At 36.3% G+C, this 22,127-nt stretch overlaps 1 protein-coding gene and 1 non-coding gene across 2 annotated transcripts in view; both read left to right on the forward strand.

The window, feature by feature from the left end:
- The window catches only part of LOC131688961 (pleckstrin homology domain-containing family G member 5), a 267,837-nt gene that overhangs the window by 239,937 nt on the left and 5,773 nt on the right, over positions 1-22,127 (forward strand). Inside the window, exons 8-16 of the mRNA XM_058973628.1 lie at positions 5,165-5,256; positions 5,327-5,598; positions 5,657-5,819; positions 5,949-6,043; positions 8,387-8,521; positions 8,588-8,793; positions 8,936-9,056; positions 16,764-17,015; positions 17,236-17,307. Coding sequence (XP_058829611.1) covers positions 5,165-5,256; positions 5,327-5,598; positions 5,657-5,819; positions 5,949-6,043; positions 8,387-8,521; positions 8,588-8,793; positions 8,936-9,056; positions 16,764-17,015; positions 17,236-17,307 — 1,408 coding nt within the window. The remainder of the gene's footprint in view (positions 1-5,164; positions 5,257-5,326; positions 5,599-5,656; positions 5,820-5,948; positions 6,044-8,386; positions 8,522-8,587; positions 8,794-8,935; positions 9,057-16,763; positions 17,016-17,235; positions 17,308-22,127) is intronic.
- Positions 3,658-3,762, forward strand: LOC131694359 (U6 spliceosomal RNA). The gene has a single exon (XR_009306473.1). It is a non-coding gene; the product is annotated as a U6 spliceosomal RNA (small nuclear RNA).

The raw sequence follows: 22,127 nt of genomic DNA on the forward strand, positions 1-22,127 counted from the left end.
GTATACCTGGTTCTATGCAACTGCAGTCATTATTTCGACTTCAAGCAAATTGATAATAACGGCCTATTATCAGGGTAGTCTACTTGCATGTTATGCATATTACCTTGTCGAGAGTTCGTTGGCGAAGTGGCGAAATCTACTCCGTGCGAGATGGATGTCGGGTGATGATGATGCCTTGTGGGATTAATCAATTAATATTTGTTCCCTGATCAATTGTTAGGGTAATTTACCTTTCCGAGGCCTTAAGAAGTGGATTAGGTGGTCTCAAGGATCACACTCATTAGCTTTATTTGCACTCACGTGGGAATTTTGGTACACAGCACTGAGACAAACATTGCAATGGCTTTGTTCCAACCAGAATGATCAAGCTTTCTTGTCGGTCGTTAGCTGTTTCGGTCTCACCGGCTGGGTGTGCGCGAGAGCGAGATCGATCTTTTTTCGACGAAATATATTCATCGATTCTATGTTTTGCGACTACGAGAGGAAGTGGAGATGTTGTGTTGGAGAGTTGATTGCGTTTATTCGGCACTCGAAGAAATAGTTGCTCCATTTTTGTCGGCATAATTTCGAAAATGTAACAGATTTTGTGGTATGATATCTACTCAATATCGTTTTGGATTATATGTTGCACTGAAATTCGTGTGCACTGATGCACTCAGTTTCGGATAGAGGGGTTCATACTAATTGATGAGCATGTGCTCTTATGTGTTTTTTTTTGATCTGAGCCACTATGATTTCAAAACAAATACTCAGTGCCAGGGTTACCATATTCACAGATTTTTCTGTAATGTCACAGATTTTTTCATAAATTTTAATCACAGATTCTTTTTTACAGATGACAGATTTTTTGCATTTTGATGAAAATTTCACAGATTTTCACAGATTTTTGAAAATATTGTGATTTTTCACAGATTTTTTGGAAATTTATCACAGATTTTCACAGATTTTTTCCTGTTTTGGTCATCACAGATGGCAAAAAGATTTTTTTGACCGAAACGCAGATTTCAATGTGGCATCCCTGCTCAGTGCCCCTATTGTTGCGCTACCATTTAACGCAATGCGTAGAAAAAAGATGGCATACGCTGGTCTAACCAACGGCTTCAAATGGGTAGGGTGATAATAGAAACATGACGCACCCTAGGTGCAAATAACTCCAAACAGCGACAAAATCATGCAGCAAGGAGCCTAGCAAGGATCAGTAAATAACTATTATCAACAATACGAGCCCGAAAGAAAGGCAGATCATAAGATTAGTTCGGCAAGATTGGCAGAACTGAAGTAACTGTTCTCTCTCTACTACATAAAAAGATCTAGTAAACATCGTGCCATACTGTTTTTAGAGCTTCTTCAAGAGTTGGTGATCTCGATTGGTCTCTGAGTCAACGCTTAATCATGTCTTAGAGCATCTACGGACAAATGCTCTGAAAAGAGATTCCTCCAGAGGTTTTGGAAGCATTTGGCATCCGTCCATTGTGTTTCAGGTTTGTAAAACTCCAAATATGTGGTTGGAAGTGACCCTACCATGCCCTAAAGCTAATAATAGTCGACAAAGCAAAGATGAAGTCGATCTGGGTTGGGAGAGAAGGTTCAATAGAACAAACTTGTCAAAACATAATCATACAGTAGTAGACAAAGATAAAAAATTGGGGGAGGGGCACAATTTTTTAAAAATATTCATGGATTTCAGTTGGTTTGTTTGTTGGTTTCGCCTTTCTCATATAGAAAGGTTATGCAATTGCTCCAAAAACCGACTTTCTAACCAAGGCCCGGAGGGCCGAGTGTCATATACCATTCGACTCAGTTCGTCGAAATCGGAAAATGTCTGTGTGTATGTATGTTTGTATGTATGTATGTGTGTATGTATGTGTGTATGTGCAGACATGTCAACAAAATGTCCACATCGGTTTCTCGGAGATGGCTGAACCGATTTTCATAAACTTAGTCGCAAATGAAATCTACAACGGCTGCTATTCAATTTTATTTTGATCCGACATTTGGTTCCGGAGATACGAGTTGAAGAGTACGGTTACATAGAAAATCTTATTATAATTTTTCCACATCAGTTTCTCGGCATTTTCTCAACCGATTATCACGAACTTAATCTTACATGAAAGGTACAACGTTTTCATCGGCTGCTATTGAATTTTGTGTGGGTTTGGCTTCTAGTTCCGAAATTACAGGATGATGAGTACGATCACGCAGAAAATCCCGATTTCAACGGATACTGCGATGAATGTATGAAGGTGATTTTTTTTCAAAAATGTGACCACAACTGCTTGGATTTAGAGTTCTAGGTCACTAACAGTCATTCAAATTCCCTTTGGCCACATTGGCCACCATCGCCGGATCCGGAGGCAGAGGCTGAAGTATCCAAATTTAGAATAACAATTACATCGGTTTCTTGGAGATGGCTAGACCGTTTGGACCAAACTTAAATGAAAGCATTTACTACCCCGAAAACTGCTATTACATTTAATTCTGATCCGACTTACGGTTCCGGTGTTGCGGGTTGTGGCATGAAAAGAAAATTCCGATTCAAAATGATACCTCCATGAAGGCAATAAGGTAAAAATTTCACAAAAATGAATATATTTATGTGTCAAACAACTTGCATTAGCAATTCTGGGTCGGCTGCTATTGAATTTTATGTCGATCTGAATCCGTTTCGGCTTTAACCCTCAAAAGACAAGGGATCTCAGAAACCCGGCAAGCTACTGTTCTTTAGTCTCAATGAAGGTGTAATTTGAAATACAAATGATTGAATGTTTTCGAAGCTTCGATTCTCTCACTGATAAAACGACAAAAAGAGGCTTACGATTTCGTTGAGTCTTAGAACCACACATATAAACTGATACCACTACAACAGTCTAGATCACTAATGACACTCCAAAGTCACTTTGACATTAACCACACACCTACAAAATATCGTGTAAATTTACGTCTTCTGACCCTGACATATATGAGCATAAAAAATGACTTACTTTTAAATTTGATTTTAATTTTACATGACGTTGAATTTCGTAAATCATGTAATTTTACTACACGTATAGCGTTTGTTCTGAATGGTAGTAAGTGTAATTTTATGTCATTGCACATGTAATGTATATGTTTCATGTAAAATTAAACGAAGCACGGTTATATTTCGTCATTTCGTGAATTACGGTTTGTTAAATACTGTCATGCTTGCAATTACGGCAACGATCAAATTCATATTTTTTTGATGTGCACCTACGACGGTTCCTGAGTTTATAGAAGTTGGAACAGAATAGGAAAATGTCCTACACAGAAATTTTTTTTTTGCGATTTTAAATTTATTTTCATGCACATATTTGGAGCATGAATAAAAACGTAAAATTAAGTTCCACCACAAATACACACGACTTGTAGTGCTTTCTTCAACGAATTTTATTATAATTTTACACGTGAATTGAAAATTGCAGTGTCTTTAAACGGAAAACCAATGCACTACAATGTATTACTCGAATACTGTTGTAAAATGAATGACATGTAATATTACACGAATGAAAGTGTAAAATTGAATGCTGTTTGATGCTCCAATTGCTTTTAACGCAATTTTCAATCAAATTTTGGATTCTATCGTTGTATGTTTACATTCGTCTTGATTTACATGTCGTTTAAATTTCATTATTTTTTGGTGTGTAGCTTCGACTGGACATATACTAAAATTAGAACGATACAGAGAAGATTAGCATGGCCCTGCGCAAGGATGACATGCAAAATCGTGAAGCGTTCCACATTTTTAAAAGTTCCACATTTTTTGGACAGACGGTAGTGGAGATATTCGCGAAAATTTGGTGAGATCAACCTATTTTGTCTTGTTCTAGTTTGTTTTTTTAATGTTCAATGCAATTACGGATTGACATTGAGTCGGTATTCGTCGTTTTTTATGCGACGATTTCCAATATTCAAAAATTGTTATCGAGCTTAATACACTAGATTCAATCCTAAAATCAGGGCTCTCCCAATTGGCTAAACATATAGAAACCGCAGAGCCCACGATGAAGAGGCCTGTGGGATGGACGGTAAGCACAGGTTTTCCGTGGCATCTATCGGATCTACTGTAAGGGTGCTTGAAGTCGGTTAGGGGCCATACACTAATTACGTAAAGGCATATGGGGGCGGGGGAGTTTCAAAATATCTTACAAATTCTTATCTGAGGGGGAGGGAGGGTTCGTTCTTTTTGACGTGTAATGAATCCACACGGCATCGATGTGTATCGAAATGCCTAATCGTACTAATAATATCCTGTCATTATTGTTTGATTTAAACTTTGATATCTGGGAAAAGTCGCGGGGTGTCGGGCTTACCCAGGGTGTCGGACTTACCCCCAGTTCCCCTAGACGTATCTTTTGTTCAAAAGGTTATGTAGTTAAACTCCTGGGGCACTATGGTCGATTGAGACGACAATCTCGTATTTAACGTTTATCTGTTCGTTGTCGTGTCTACAATTATGTGTAGTAACGAACTGTGTTGTGATTTCCCTATTAGACAACTTTATGAATACCACAATGGTCACACTTTACCTATCAGCATCAACAGATGCTCAACCTCGCTAAAGGTTGGACGGGTTTGAAATCGATCATTACTGTGTTAATGTTCCACCTCCACAGGTTTTTATTCCTTGAAATCGTTGATTTCTGTAGAAGCAGATCCAACATAGTTCGATTTGATCATTTAATCACGATTCAAATAAATAGGTTTAGAAGGGCCTGTCAGTAATGCCAGCCTTGAGGCACGACGCTGCTCTCGACGGCCCCGCTTGTATGACGTCATGTTCGTTTGGCTCCGGATTTTGACAGTTTGTTTGGCTCGATAAAATTTACCTTCGTTGGTCTATTACTATGAGTGTCTATAATTCAGAACTATTTCTCCATTCTGAGGCAAATTTTGTTATTATATAGCTTTTTAGGAATCAATCAAAAATGCTGATGCCAATTTATAGGTATGCATTCCATCTAATATGGGCGTCGTAATTGAATAAATAGTGCGCACCCTTTCTAATAAGGCCAAAATTGGCATATACTTTATGTTCTAAACCACAAAAAATTGTACCAAAATGATTAATTCAAATCAATCGTTTGGTGTGTAACCTTGACTAGTGTTGTTTTATAATTTAATTTTTCTTTTCTATTCGCCCCACCAGTGACTCTCTCCATTCTTCCCTATTACAAAGGAGCCTTAGCTTTTCCCAAATCTGCATCATAGACAACGGTTTTATTAATTCACAAGAGCTGGGTAAGTAGACAAGCGCTATCGAGTGAATCTTGTGAACATACAGCAGTTTTTTCTCTTACACCCGATACAGGTATTCAATACTTAGGACCACTGGATGCATACACTGATATTTCGAGCCTAGCAGGACGAACACTGATTGTTTCAGACAAGGATAGCATAGTTCGTCGACCTGGAAATCACGTTACTTTGCAGAAAGCAGCATCTGTAGGGTATCGGACAACTTCAAACCGCCTCTTCACCTCCACTTCCACCGAGGAAACATACGATCAGAGTCCGAAGTCAACGTCAGCCTCATCCAATAAGCAATCAAAACAAAAATGGACAATATCGTTTGGATCGAAGGTAGCATATATAACCTGATTAAGTCTTAATGCAAACTGAAAATTGCTCCCTTCTATAGGGACCACAAAAATCAAAACTTTGTGAATTGCTGGACAGCTACAATAAGGGTATTCCGAAATTGACGTCTTCCGCCAGCAATTTTGACAAACCCGAATATTTAGAAGCATTAGAAGGCCTTAAAAATTTACCTCAATCGTGGACAGACATCGTTAACTATGTTGGTAAGTATTGTTATCATGAAAATATTTGTCTCGAACAAACGTTGGTAAACTGAAATATGCAGTTGCAAATTGTAATCCCTAATTCACTGGTATTTGATTTACTTCGAATTTTCCTCGTTACGCTTCCAGGAATGAGCGAAACGGAAACGAAAATTCAATCTGCTATATGGGAGCTGGTAACTACGGAAGTGTACTACATCCTCGCCCTGCAGACCGTAACAGATGTAAGTAGGTCGAACATTAATTTCATTGAAATACTGACGAAAGCAAAACAAGAAAAAAAACACTAGGGTTGATGTACCAATAGTCGTATACTTAAGCAAAACTTTTGATAAAAAATCGATGAATAAATCTATGGGCGATGTTTATACGTTAAACGAAAGCTTTCAATTCCTATTCCTTAGAAAAAATATAAATATTTTTCATTAACCAATTTATGTGTTCAAAACCGCTTGCAATCGCTAATTTCGATTCCTATTGTTGCAAATTCCATTGTTTTTATGGGACTTGCAACTATAGGTACATTAGATCACCTATAGGTGTAAGGGAGCTCAAAATTCTAAGAAAATCATTTTTTTCATTAGCTATTTGATCAAATTTCAAGGATAACAGTTTAATTGTCGCATGATTTTTGTGTGATCAACCAATAAAAAAATATTTGGCTATTCTTGGTACCCTAGATAGGCGTATAACCCACTACTGCAATTAGTCGTACACCTCAACTATAGGAGCACCCACCCTACTGTTTGCCAAAAGCTAGCAAGAAGTGTAGCAGTGTGAAGTTATATTGAATTTCTCATAACGTATGCAAACATGGCTCGTTCATTATGATATCATTGAAGTCTAACGAGAAAACGGGTAACATATCGTCGCTGTTGTACTATCAAGCACAACAGCCCTTTTCGAAAAAATTTAGCCCTTTTCGAAAAAAAACGATTTTTGAACTTTTAGATTGAATATCTTGAAATTTATGAATGTTAGAGAATGTAATCGATTTTTTGGTAGCAATCTCTCGATTTATGCGAAAATCGTATTCGCAAAATTATGCGTTATAGATAACTATAGCCCAATGTTATACTTTTCCATGCAGTAGCAGCAATATCAATAATAGTATTGAAACACAAAGTTTTCACAATTTTCCCCATTTATTCGGGCAAAAGCAATAAATAAAAGTTGGTTTCATTAACAATTTAGGGACAATACCTATATATCAAACAATGTTATTGTTGACAGGTGACTAGAAGCAAAAAAATATTTTTCTTGCATAATCCATCATTACATTTCGGCATACATTCGAAAGGAAATTTGTTCAATAATCTCGAAAACACAAGATAACAATTCTTTGAAAAAAAAAACTTTTGTAGGAAAAGTTTTGCTTCCGAGACAAGAATTTAGCTAATGATTATGTTTGATCTGCATAGGAATTACGCATGTTATCAGAGACATCTATTGGCTTGCTATAAGCTTTTTGGATTATAGCAAGCTAACAAGCTAGAATTGTTGTCTGTTTTTATTGCCACAAGATAGCTCAACTCAATTACTCGAGAAATTGGCGATTGCCACAATTGTGTTTCGCTAAATCTCAGTAACCCAGCAGAGTTTAAAAATTTGGAGAACGCTGCATTATAGAGATTTTAATATTCAGTAACATGGCATATCTACCTCAGTCATAAGATAGCACAACAGCGACAGTCTGAGTAGGCCGGGCTTAATAACACCACAGACCTATCAGACATGACACTAAGAACAAATCATTGAAAAAAATGTGTTCATCGCTTCGAAATTAAATTCGCTTTGCACACTATCATAACTCTACCATCTGTTTGACACTTTCAAATATTTGAAATTTGGTGTGCGTAAGTGGTTATTATAGACCATAGAAACTAACAACAACCATTAATGAAACTGAAGCTTCAGCAGAAAAACATAATTAAATCAGTGTGCAATCTGCCATCGTTGTTACGGTGCGTTTAGATGGCCACTGCTCTCTCCAGACATTGCTTCCCAAACTATCTTCTCAAAAATGCACACCCCCGTTTTTGTCATACTCACTCAAAGCCTTGAATTCAGGATAAAGGATTATGATAAGCAATTCTAGAACCCAAGTTATATTCTTGTTTCAATCTAAAACCATTTATTTGTCACAAAAACAATAACGACAATAACAGCCGCGGGCGCTCAATAGTGTGTGTTGGGGCATTCTTTTCAATCATGTCATGTGGTTACGGGCCTCTTGCGGTGAGCACGGAAAGTAATGAGCATGATAAATGAGCGTTTGAAAAAGCCGTTAAGTTTTTGCAACACATTCATGATCTCGAGTGCCATGTCTGGTAGGTCTGTGATAACACCTTAATAACTGTGATATGTATACTATGTCATATATATTTGCTTGCTAATGCCGTACAGGAACACATCCTAAAAAAATTGAAACAAATTTTGTAGGCAGTCAATAACCAAAATTGAAATAATAACCTAAACAAATCCATTCTAATCACTCTGATTCACATTACAGTACACTTATTAATTATATTATACTTTTGTCTTCGTCCTCTATTTATTGCACACAGCTGTTTCTAGCATGCCTTGAAGATATCCAGTCGCACAGTATCCTTATCGATGTGGATCAAAACAAATTGTTCTCCAACATAAGGGATATCTGCGAGTCCAACCTGAAATTTTGGACTTGTTATCTTTACCCAATGGTAAGTCGTTTTCCTATTCTAGCTCCCAACTTGCTGATCGTTATTGACTTTACTGAACCGGTACAGGTTAAGGAAAGTGCGGAAACCAAACAACAAATGAGCGTTCATAAGTTCAAGGATGGTTTTATCAAGTTCTCAGCTATTTTTCATCCATACACCAAGTACTGCGCGGAGCAGAGCACCTGTCAGTATCATTGCAAGGAGCTGTACCAAAACAATTCCCTATTTATGTCCTACTGTGCCTGGTGTGAGTCGCAGAAAATGTGCAATCGGTAAGTGCGTGTAATCGAATCCATCACAGTCAAGGATCAATATTCTATTCTACTCTGTCTTCCTAATTGATTTATGCTCTGATCAGATTGGCTGTGTAATTTGTTTGATATTCTCATTGTTTATTTCATCTCCTTCTGTTAGTCTTCGACTGGCTGACATTCTGGTGCGACCCATGCAAAGGCTAACCAAGTACGGGCTGCTGTTGGTTGCTATCAAGAAACACATCATAGATGAACACGCAGGCGAGGCGATTGATGAGATGGTGAGTATTTCTGCTTGTGGATAATCACTGTAAATGGTCACTGGAAATAAATGGAACGCTTTTAGATTAGTTACAATGTCAAAATGGGATCAGAACATTTTTGCCATTAGCTAACTCGGTTGCACTTTTAGACCAATTTGCGAATATTTGCTGTATTTGTATACACCGTATACACTGAAAAACTGAAATAATTTATTCGTTAAAGAATGTCATAAAACTGATGACTTAAGGATAGCGTTTTATTGACTGGAAAAGTGCAGCTCGTAATTCGTATTCATAGCTATTCAACAAAAATTTCCATTTTATTTATTTTATGGTTTATGTCAACGGTTTTCAGCCTTTTTCGTACCACAGACCTCTTTGAAATCGCCCTGGGTTGCTGCGGACCCCAAGGGATAAATATCGATTTTGTATGCTATCAATATGTTATTTTCAGTTTGTTAGGAAACCAGATTTGAAATTTTAATCTGTACTCGGAAAATATATTTTTCTTCGCGGACCCCCAGCGATGACCTCGTGGCCCCCAAGGGGTCCGCAGACCCCCGGTTGAGACTGGTTTATGTCATTCATGAACCTAGCAAATCTCAGTTAATTAAATCGTCAAATAGTAATTTTTTCAAGTCTTTTTTAGAAAATGTGTGAAATAATTAATAAAATTTAGGTACACGTTAAACGTGCTATAAAAGTATTATAACGTTTAGGCTCTTGTACAGGGTGTTTGGTTCATTGTTAACTCGAGAGGCGATTGACTGTCATATTTGGAAAATTTTCTTAGCTTTCCACTGAAGCCTTGAAAATAACGATATAATGCATATTTTTTTATATTGGAGTCTTTTAAGCACTTACATGTCGATTACACGAAAAGTTTAGTAATGAAATTACTTGAATTAACTAAAACCTAATCAAAAACACTAACTTTTAACTACCTTACAACTAAAAGGTAATTAAAACTAATTACCTGAAAGATACGAGAACACCATTCAATGGGAAATTTTCCAATCTTTCGTATGGAACTAAAAGATTTAAAATACAAAGTATACTTTTTGATTTGAAGGTATTTATTTTAGCGATGTTGGAATTTTGTTAATCACCGGTCATTAAATCAATCAAGATACCAAAAAAATTGTGCAATATTTGAACCAAATTGGGCCATATCAACACGTACCCCAAAGCGATTGAAGTTTTGTAAAGGAAATAATTTGTAAAAAAATGTCTGCGCATCCGAAAAAATTCGATTCAATTCTTGCACAATATGTCTCAATATTTTCTGAATATTTCGAAAAATGTTATAAACGTTCGTATAAAACCTGTAAAAATATGCATGTGTTTCCCATATTAGGTTTTACACCAACCGACGTAACCCCACAAAATGAGCCGGATGAACTTCGTTTGACAATTCTCGGTGGTTTGTTTACATGGAAGTTACGTGAGTTCGAATGTAATAGATGAGCACCCGTTGCACTCGCACTCACGCAACTGACAAGGTGAACAAACCACCGAGAATTGTCAAACATGAACTTTATTCACCATGAGTTCATTCGTGTCGTCATCTTGTAGAACTCAATAAAACTTCAAACGCTTTGCGACACGCGTCAATGTGGTCTAATTTTAAATTTTTAAAGCATCCATACGTTCGGCTTTATATATTTGAATTAAGTTCGGAGCTTATCGTGCGATATTTAACGAGTTTTGGCAAAGCAATCAATATAACAGGAAAAACTACGTATTGCTTCGTTTTCCGCAATACTTCATTATGTTTCATTGACCACTTTGCTAAAACTCGTTAAACAATCAATCTGCAAAGTCGTTAAACATACACACTTAATAGTGGTATATCACGGTGTGTTTGGTAGAACAAGTTTATTCGAAGAAAATCGACATATCTAAAACTTCAGTATGTAATACAATGGACTTTTTTCTTTCATTTGAATGAAAACATGAAAACCAAAAAGTTTCATATTTTACTGTAAGATTAGCTCATTTTTCTTCAAAATAATGGGGAGAATTTTTTTATTCAGTTTTCTGTGGTTCATCGACAGGCTACACATATTGGGCATCCTCATAAAAAAATCAGGTGAATTCGTTTAGTGGTGTCTGATTTTTGCAAATAATCGATTATCCGTTAATCGAATAAATTGATTAATTGATTCAATTAATCGGCCAAGATAATCGATTAAAATCAATAATCGATTAGGTAGTAAATCTTAGTTTGTGAACCAAAAAAAAACTGTTTTAATCCACCTAGTGGTGCAATTGTGCCTTTCTCATTTGTCCAAACTACGATTCTATGGCTGGTTATGTTCAATATAATGGTGGAAATATATATTACATATTCAGTACGAACTTGAGGTGCTATCTGTCGACGCTGAAACGCTTGAAACCAGTGGTGGCAGATCCAGAAGAAGAATTCGAGGTGTCCGAACTCCCCCAAAAATATTCATCTTGTTAAGAAATTTTAAATTAGTTTCAATTTTGAAATAGTTTCAAACTCAAAATCATTTCAAACTAAATTTTACACTGGTTTGTATTAAATTCGGTTATTGCGTATTACGTAATATGTTCATTTTCAAAATTCAAGTTTATTCTAGAAGCACTAGGAAATTTGAATGGGTAGGGGGTTGATGGGAGGGGACTTAATGGAGAAAGAGGGGTTTAGGGAAGGGTGGTATGTCATGTGAGCGTGTGTGGGGGGGGGGGTCCTAACCTCTCACCGCATACCTCTAGCTACGCCCCTGTCAAAATACAGAAAACCTATATTAGTCAAAAAAAAAATTAGGTTCACGATGTTCAGAGTGATTGCATAACCTTTCTATAGAAGAAAGGCAAAAAGGCCGCTGCGTCTATTTTGAAATTTTGAGTCGCTTGCATTGTTTTGCCGTTTTCATATTTAGCGTTAGCACATTATCTTCATTAAATATGTTGTCGATTAATTGATATCAAAGAAATTTATTTCACCTAACGATAAAAAACCTGGAGTTGTTTAGATTAAATAAAAAAGAACTATGCATCATGACAGGATTACTTACCGGACACTGTCCGAGAAAATATCATCTTATGAAAATTGGTAAATTTACAAACGATACATGCCGCATCTGCGGATCGGAAAGTGAAACATCACAGCATTTGCTCTGCGACTGCAGTGCACTGATGCAACGCAGACATAGAGTCCTCGGTAAAGGAACACTGGAGCCTTTTGATATTTGGACTGCAAATCCAAATAATAATACTTCATCCGAAGTGTATTGCCTAGCTGGGAAGAGTGTGTATCTCAATAAAAACAATCACTCATATAAGATTTATTTTAACGGCTTTGTCAGTCTTTTGATAAATAATGGAACGAATTTTAATATTTGTCCGACGTTTCGATGCTTTTTGGCATCATCTTCAGGGGAAACTAGTTTATAATGTCATGATTAGTCTGGTTTTGGGTTGATACATAGTTCTTGTACTTACAATATAGTTCGTCCTTTGTCTAAATGCTTTGATAAGCTGAATGTCTGAGATATTGTTTGTTGTTCGTACATCTGTGCGTATCTGGATGGACAATAATATAAATCTTACGTAATATGTGCCATAAGTTGTTGCGAAGAAATCAAAGAGGTCCACCTACCCGAAGGTTACATTCTAATATCACTGGATGTAACCTCTCTATTCACAAACGTACCAAGACAATCCGTTATCAAGAACATTATAGAGCGATGGAGCGAAATTCAAACGGAAATAAATTTGGACCTGTTCCTAGAAATAGTAGAGTATTGTATGCAAGCAAGCTATTTCCGCTATAAAAACAAATTCTACTATCAAACTTACGGAACAGCTATGGGCAGCCCGCTCTCTCCTATATTAGCGGATATAGTTCTTGAATCAATCATATCAAAAGCCCTAACATCGTTACCTATTGCCGTACCCATTCTCCGGAAATACGTAGACGATTTGTTCCTAGCAGTACCCAAAGATTCGAAGGACACAGTACTAGCCATTTTCAACCAGCAAGACAACCGTTTACAATTCACAATGGAATGCGAATACGAACATAAGCTACCGTTCTTGGATATGCTTTTAACACGGAATGCAGATCAGACAATATCGTCCCAATGGTACTCCAAACCCATCGCGTCGGGCAGAATGCTAAACTTTTATTCATTCCACCAAATGAAGCATAAAATTAACGTTGCAAACAACTTCATCCACCGGGTTACATCTCTTACCAGCAGTGACAGTAATAATAAACACAACACCACCAAAATCATCCATAGGCATCTTCAAAACAACAATTACCCGAGAACCCTAATCAACCGGCTGATACAGAAATACAAAAACAAAAGCAACATCAGACAGGACGAAACATCAATACATGCACCAAATGATCATCCCACCATTCACCAGACACCAGGTTGTTCGACATTTAATCACCATGCACAGCAGCTCAACCAGGATACCGACGAACATCACAGCACGCAAACGAATTCTACTGCCAACATAGTATACCGGTCGATTGTATACATTCCTAAACTAACCGAACTCATCATCAAAACACTTTCCCAAGACCACGAACAACAGCAGATTAAAATAAGCACCAGACAACAACAAACCGTGAGCATATTCCACTCAAACGTTAAAGACAAAATCGAAACCAAAGATCAACATAATGTTATCTACAAAATACCATGCAATAGCTGCTGCTTTTGCTATATTGGTATGACAAAGAACAAATTAAGAACAAGACTAGCAGGCCACAAAACGAATGTAAACAAACTAGACCAGCTGATTCAATCAAACGCGCACATTGACGAGATAGAAAATTTGAAAGGCAAAACAGCACTGATAGAACATAGTATTGATATGGAGCACAGGTTCAATCTAGAAAACACAACTGTAATAGACCGCACTTTCCACACCGCCACACTCCCATTCTTAGAGATGTGTCATATTTACAACACCCCCAACACTGTCAACCGCCGTAAAGATGTTGAAGGTCTCAACACAACTTACGCTGGTATACTACACTCGTTGAAAACACACACCAAAAAATAACGTAACGTTGAACAATCTCTTGCTTTCTCTTTCCATCTAAAGAGCCAAATGTCAACAATATCGACTATTTATCGATGCCCAAAACTATGACCGCCATTGCACACACAGTATCTATATACAACAGGGCGCAAGGAGTAGATACAACAGGGCGCAAATAATCGAAATAATAGGTTCAACCAAAATTGATATTAGGCGACTTGTAAGCAATATTTCAAAATTTATATTTTTATTTTATTTTTTACAACTTATGGCACATATTACGTAAGATTTATATTATTGTCCATCCAGATACGCACAGATGTACGAACAACAAACAATATCTCAGACATTCAGCTTATCAAAGCATTTAGACAAAGGACGAACTATATTGTAAGTACAAGAACTATGTATCAACCCAAAACCAGACTAATCATGACATTATAAACTAGTTTCCCCTGAAGATGATGCCAAAAAGCATCGAAACGTCGGACAAATATTAAAATTCGTTCCATTATTTATCAAAAGACTGACAAAGCCGTTAAAATAAATCTTATATACACCGTAACAGTCGAAATCTTCATTTGCAAACAATCACTCATCAATAGTGATATGTCATAGTTGATAGTACACTTAGATTAAGGAAGGGGCATACCACAATAGATCTAAATATTGGTCGCAGTAGTCCGTCTCCAACAAAAAAAAATGATATCAGATAATCGATTTACTCGATTATACCAAAAGCTTCTAATCGATTATTAATTTGTCGATTTTTTAAGAAATTAATCGATTATTTGCGTTAATCGAGTAAAAATACACCACTAAAATCATTGATTAGTTTTTGAGCTATCGTGTTCGCCAATCTGAAAAACTCGGTTTCGATAAAAACACTATTAAAGGGTGTCCCACATCAAATTGCATCGCGGAAAAACGCTGTAAAAAATGACTCGTTGGGTATTTTCTCTTGAAAATTGGGGCAGAAATAGTTTAGAGTGTATTGTTTACACTATATATTTATCACTGTCAGTTTTTGTATGTATGTATTTGTATGTATTTAACAATTTACGTCCATCTGACAATGAGTCTTAATGAACTAAATTACAAATAATTAACCTAAAGTGATGACAAACGATTTCTAAACTGTGCAGAACTAATGACGGAGTCGAAGATGTCGGTAAAATCGTTGAAGCGACGGACCATTGCTAGTATCGGGCTGTTGGCAGCGTAGTTAGTGTTACGCATTTCAGTCTGCAGCAGTGTTCGAGGACGAAGGGGTTGGTGCGTAGGGGTTAATTTGTGATAAGAGATCGGGAACATCATATTCGGCGAGAAGAAGCTTAGATACGAAGATAGTAGCGGACCAAGCGTACTACCTTGAGGAACTCCAGGATGGTTGGAAAAGGACTCAGATTCATTGTCACCAATTTGTACAACCACTTTACGGCGAACAAGGTATGATCGAAGCCAACGGCAGAATCGGGCAGTGCATCCAAGTTTATCAAGCTTCGTTAGCATTATCTCATGGTTTACAGTGTCAAAATTATGGCCGATAGATTGACATCTGCGTGTGTTATAGCAAATACGCACGTGCCATCTACCCCAGACGCACCCTTTCTGTGTGTATGTATGTGTGTATGTGGAAAAAAATGTCACCTCTGTTTCTCAGAGATGGCTGGATCGATTTGCACAAACTTAGTCTCAAATCAAAGGTACAACCTTCCAATCGGCTGCCATTGAATTTTTTGTTGATTGGACTTCTGGTTCCGGAGTTACGGGTTGAAGAGTGCGACCACACAGCAAATTCCCCTATAAACTGAAATGAAAAATTCCCAAAGGGGGAGTTTAAAATCGAATTTGTATTTTGGATGCCAAATGACTTTAAAATCCACAAAACGTTGAGATTTGATATAATCTCGAAAATTTTTTGACGAGAATTGACTTTGCACAGAATTGACTGGCACATTGGCACATTGAGAATTGACTGGCACATTATTGCCTTTCTCATATAGAAAGGTTACGCAATCGCTCTAAAAATCGTCAACCTAATCCCAGCCTTTTTATTTTTTGGCTTGTATAAGCTTAATTAGGAGTATGCAGTAAGGGGTGGCTACTTTAAAATTATAACTAGTTTAAAATTTCTTGACGGATCTTCCTCCTTGATTCGCCGCTGGTATCAAGCGATGTTTCAGTGTCGACACACAGTATCTCAAAATCGTCGCTGTCGATCCATTGCATGTACTATGTGCAAATCGTACTGAATATGTAATATACATTTCCACCATTGTATTGAACATAATGAGCCATGGAATCGTTGTTTGGACAAATGAGAAAGGCGCAATTGCACCACTAGGTGGATTAAAACAGATTTTTTCTCGAAAAATCAAAATATCGACGTCACTTGCTATTGTTATAGGGAATCAGAAGAGTTTTAGTTTTAAACTCTATGTTAACAATTACGGGAGATAGGGCTCCGGCCGTGAACCCTTTCCAAAAAGACGCGTCTACGGGATAGAATTACTTTAAAAAATAGCTTTTGTGCTTCAAAACTAGTATTGTGCATTCCATTTTACAAGATCTCGACTCGCCTCTTTATTGCGTCTAGAGAAATTCCTGAAATATGCCTATTTTTTCATGTTCTATAGTGGTGTAACCCCTTATACTGCTTTCGATAATGCTTTAAATTTTCTTTCAATACAGATACACTCGGTCGAAGAGTTCGTTGCTGGCGTAAACACTCATCTTACCACCCGGCAGGAAAACGAAAGGCTAAAAGGTATCAATGCACGAATAGATTCATACGAGGTTGTCGATTGCAACAGTGAAAACTTGGAAAAAATGGTGAAACATTACAGCACGATGTTCGACCTATGCTTGCCGATGCTAGGAACGTGTGAGGGAAGGAAGTTGTTTTTGGAAGGAGATCTTAAATTTAAGGACAGTTACGGAAAGGTAAGAGCACTTTCATTACTAAGAATGCAACTAAAATAAATCGACAACTATCCTCATATCAGTCTCAGCGAAGGTGAGATTTTTTTCTCTATTGGGACGGAACTGCATATATGTATAAGTAGGGGAGTGATGGATTGATTTCACCGCTACATCGTCCAAGATAGTACATGGAATGTTGTAACACACGCAATATCATCATTTGTGCATGTTTTTCTTTCAGATGGATGTTCACTGTTTTCTACTCACGGACTTTCTGTTGGTGTGCAAAAAGAACAAACATGAAAATTTAAAGGTAGGTGACCTACATGGAGTTTCATGGCGGGACGGTACGATGTGATGTAGAACTAGATACATGACAAAGCCAAAGTTCAAATGCGTGATTAAATAGTACATGTACACGTTCTACAATAGTACGCAATAGTGCATGTTCTACAGAAATGTATGGATTATACAAACGATAATATTAATAAGTTGGGTCATTCCACGCGAAGTGATCAAGGCATGTGTAATCGACCTTCACGGATTTGAACCAAATTTGGACGAATTGTTCATCTAGGGCCAATATATAAAAACCCAAATTTTTGTGTCAATTGAACCACCCCTCGGATCATGGAAGCACCCCCCGTTTTGGCAAATTGCCAAAACCCTTGATTTTCTTTTGATCATATCTCAGGTTCTATTTACTGTAGAACAAACCGCAAGATGGATTTTGAAGAAAATTGTTCAAGGAATCTAGAAAAAATACAAATTTTTGGCGGCAGTGCTGCCAACTTAGCCATTTTTTTTAGTTAAATATTGAAAGCTTTTTTTTCTCTCAATACGTATATTTTAATTTTGAAAATTCTAATACCATCGTGTTCCTCAGACTTTTTTACATAAAAAATACTTATAATCTCAATATAATTTGAGCGAATCCTGAGATATTCCGTTTTGAAGAGAAAAAACCGCAATTTCCCATATAAAATCGCAAGCGCACAACACTAAAAACCAAGTTGAGTATTCTGAGTTCAAACATTATTTTTCGTAAAGTACACGAGAAATGATAAAAAACTACGTTTTTGGTTTGGTTCTAGCCGATCAAGATCGATTTTATGACCATTTGAAGATTTTCTCAATTTCAGCCAAAAAAAATGGATTTTTATATGAGAAATGCGATTTTTTTCCTTCCAAACGGTGTATTTCAGGATGCGCTCAAATTATATTGAGATTATAAGTGTTTTTTATGTAAAAATGTCTGAGGAACGCGATGGCATTAAAATTTTCAAAATTAAAATATAAGTATTGAGAGAAAAATTAACTTTCAACATTTAACTGAAAAAAATCGCATAGTTGGCAGCACTGTCGTCAAAAATTAATATTTTTTCTAGACTCCTTGAACAATTTTCTTCAAAATCCATCTAGCGGTTTGATTCTAGAGTAATAAGAACCGGAGATATGATCAAAAGAAAATCAAGGGTTTTGGCAATTTGCCAAAACGGGGGTGCTCCTATGACCCGGGGGGTGGTTCAATTGACACAAAAATTTGGGTTTTTATATATTGGCCCTAGATGAATAATTCCTCCAAATTTGGTTCAAATCCGTGAAGGTCGATTTCAGGTTTGCATCTTTTTTTGATCACTTCGCGTGGAATGACCCTTATTTATTTCTGTTATTTCTACTTTTAACTCTTTTTCACAATTTTGGTAATATTTTATCGTCCCAATGAGACAGTCGTGCACGAAGCATCTGCTCTGCAGTTTCTGAATTAAAACACTAAAGAACAGCTGACTTTTTGAAATGTGTTTGGTAGATTTAACCTGGTTAGTGAAATCGAGACGTTACTGAACAGCTACGCAGTCGTGTATATATGTATGAAATTTGTTTGTAAACCGTAACGAAACAAACTCTACTCAGGTATTTGCTTATTCGATACGAACACGTGAGAATCCGTGCACTAAGAATAGACCCACAGTCCAACGCACATCATACACAATACTATTTTTGGGAACATCATCTAAACGAATAAATATATATGAGAGTTTTTCGATTGTTACGTGGTAAAGAAGATAAAACATTCATGTATCCATTTCAAAAATCATGCTTTGGTCGAAATGATCTGTGCACTTGTGGTCTTGTGGTAGAGAAGATAATACGATAAGTATTTTGGTCGGAAAGCTGACCAAAATCCATTAAGGGGAGATTATCATATAAACGGTCAAACCCATACTCAATCTTTGCACGTGTTTCAAAAAAGTTTACAAGCTAAAAACTATTTCTATTTTTGAAGACTTCTGTTTTCTATTTTGAAGACGTTATTTAAATATAATAAATTTTTTTTTCGTTAAAGTATATTCGTTCAATTGAGGAGAATTAACGCACAAAGGCGATTCAGTTGGTGACCCTGATTACAGAAGAACGGCTTGATAAATTTTCATTATATTGATTTCAAATGAAAGGTAATTTCAAGCTCTTCAATGTAAACCAAAAATATTTGTTTTCACAATTTTCGACAATAAATAATCGTTTTTTATCGTTTTAGCCAAAATAGTGAAAGAATTTATTTTCATTTTTTGAGGTCCACATTAAACAGATTGAAACTACCTTTAATTTGATATCAATTGTAATGAAAATCAATCAAGCTATTCTCTTGCAATCCAGGACGCCAACTGAAAAAACATGTCGGTTTTGCATCATTTCAATACAGCAGCTCCGTTTGAAAATATTCCGTCGGAGTTTTACAAGCTTTTTTTGAGCGTCTGCCGTTGTAATGAATGAAGATTTTTGCGCTATCTGATTAGAAAACAATGTTGTTAAGCTAATTCTGTAGAATGTACAGTTACTGGTAATAATGGATATGATGGGTTTTGTGATTGAAGTTATTACCTGCACCATGATTAGGCCGCACAATTCGACGACGGATCAATCGGGCCAGACAAGTTTTCGCTCGAAGCTTCTTTTACGATGGAAGTAAACTGTTTTCATTTGGTGGCCGGTACACTGATAGAATATATTCGTAAATCGCTAAGAATTAGTTTCGTACAGAAAATTTTCATAAAATATGCGAATTTTTCGTACATATAATGAATCGTTCGTAGTTTTATTGAAACATTTTTATTTTTTATTACGAGTTTTTCGTGAAAACCACGAAACGACTTTCGTTGGCTTATTACGAAATGGCTTCATTAGGCAAACGAATTGTTCGCTGGTATATACGAAAGTCTTTATAATATTTACGAGCACCATTCGTCAAACCGTCAACGTCAAAGGAGCTTCAACAGAGGTAAATTATGAAGTCATTGTTGCTATACGTCAGATAATTGTTGATCATCACATCGGTCTCGGTCTGACTATTTAGTAGCCGTATCCGTGTCCGCCGGATTCAGGAAGATTTCTTGAACCTCTTTCGCTTCCATTTGATCCAGAATCCGGAGCAGTACGGATTCAGTTGAGCTATGCTCGTTGGTTTTGTATGAATAAGTTTGAGTTTTTCTCTGCAGGAGCAATGTAAAAATAATATGTTTACATTTACATTCTCTTAGATAAACGAAATGAATTCGTGTAACCAACAAGATTGTTCGTAATATACACAAACATTTATTAAAATAAACAAAACATTTCGTTTCATTCACGAAAAATAATGTCGCTTTCAACGACAACATTCGTGCAATGTGCACCAAATAAGTAAAATTTACGAAAACTTTCGTTCATCAAACGGCCATTTCTTCACACCACAATCTTTCTAGCCCTCAACAATGATGGGCAGGTTGAAATAGAATCGAATTTGCCAGATCGATCCCTTTACTTAAAAAAACGATGCTGTCAAACATCGATCCTAAAAGATCGAATGCGACCAACGAAATCGTTTGTAATATACATAAACGTTTATTAAAATAAACGAAACAATTCGTTTCATTCACGAAAAATAATGTCGTTATCAACGATTACATTCGTGCAATGTAAACTAAGTATGTAAAATTTACAAAAACTTTCGTTCATCAACCGGCCATTTCTTCGTATCACGATAAAATTGATTTGGCCACATCGCTTTCTTTAAAAAAAATCGATGTTATCAAACATCGATCCCAAAAGATCGACTGAAACCAATAATAGGCTAATAAATACGAAAGCCTTTCTAAGATAAACGAAATAAATTCGTGCGAGCAACAAAAGCGTTCATCATATACATAAATATTTAAGAAAATAAACGAATCATTTCGTTTCATTCACGAAAAATAATGTCGTTAACAATCCTGCAATTTACACTAAATATGTAAAATTTACGAAAATTTTTGTTCATCATGCGGCCACTACTTCACACCATTATCTTTCTAGTCCCCAATAGAGGTGAGCAGGTTGAAATAAAATCGATTTTTCCAGATCGATCCTTTTAGTTAGTTAAAAAAAACGCCCTTGTTAAACATCGATCTTAAATTATAGATTGAAAAATTAATATGCTAATGAATACGAAAACTTTCCTAAGATGAACGAAATAAATTCGTGTGAGCAATGAAATCATTCGTAATATACATAAAGGCTTATTAAAATAAACGAAACATTTCGTTTCATTCACGAAAAATAATGTTATTTATCAACGATAACATTCGTGCAACGTAAACTAAATAAGTAAAATTTACGAAAGCTTTCGTTCATCAACCGGTCATTTCTTCGTACCACAATAAAATCGATTTGGCCACATCGATTTTTTAAAATAAAAAAATCGATGTTGTCAAACATCGATCCCAAGAGATCGACTGAAAACAACAACAGGCTAATAAATACGCAAAGTTTTCTAAGATGAACGAAATAAATTCGTGCGAGCAATGAAATCGTTCGTAATATACACAAACGTTTATTCAAATAAACAAAACATTTCGTTTAATTCACCAAAAATAATATCGTTATCAACGATAACATTCGTGCAGTGTGCATTAAATGTGTAAAATTTACGAAAGCTTTTGTTCAGCAAGCGGCTATTCTTGTACATGAAATGAACGAAACCTACTATTTACGAAAATACTTCGTTGCAGAAAACGACGAATGAATTCGTGCATTGCATGCTCGATTTCGTTATATTTACGAATTTATATTATCAGTGTACATTTTGCGTTGAACGTCAGCTGAACCCCGCACAGA

This window comes from Topomyia yanbarensis, chromosome 3 (assembly GCF_030247195.1).
Source record: "Topomyia yanbarensis strain Yona2022 chromosome 3, ASM3024719v1, whole genome shotgun sequence".
Taxonomy (NCBI): domain Eukaryota; kingdom Metazoa; phylum Arthropoda; class Insecta; order Diptera; family Culicidae; genus Topomyia; species Topomyia yanbarensis.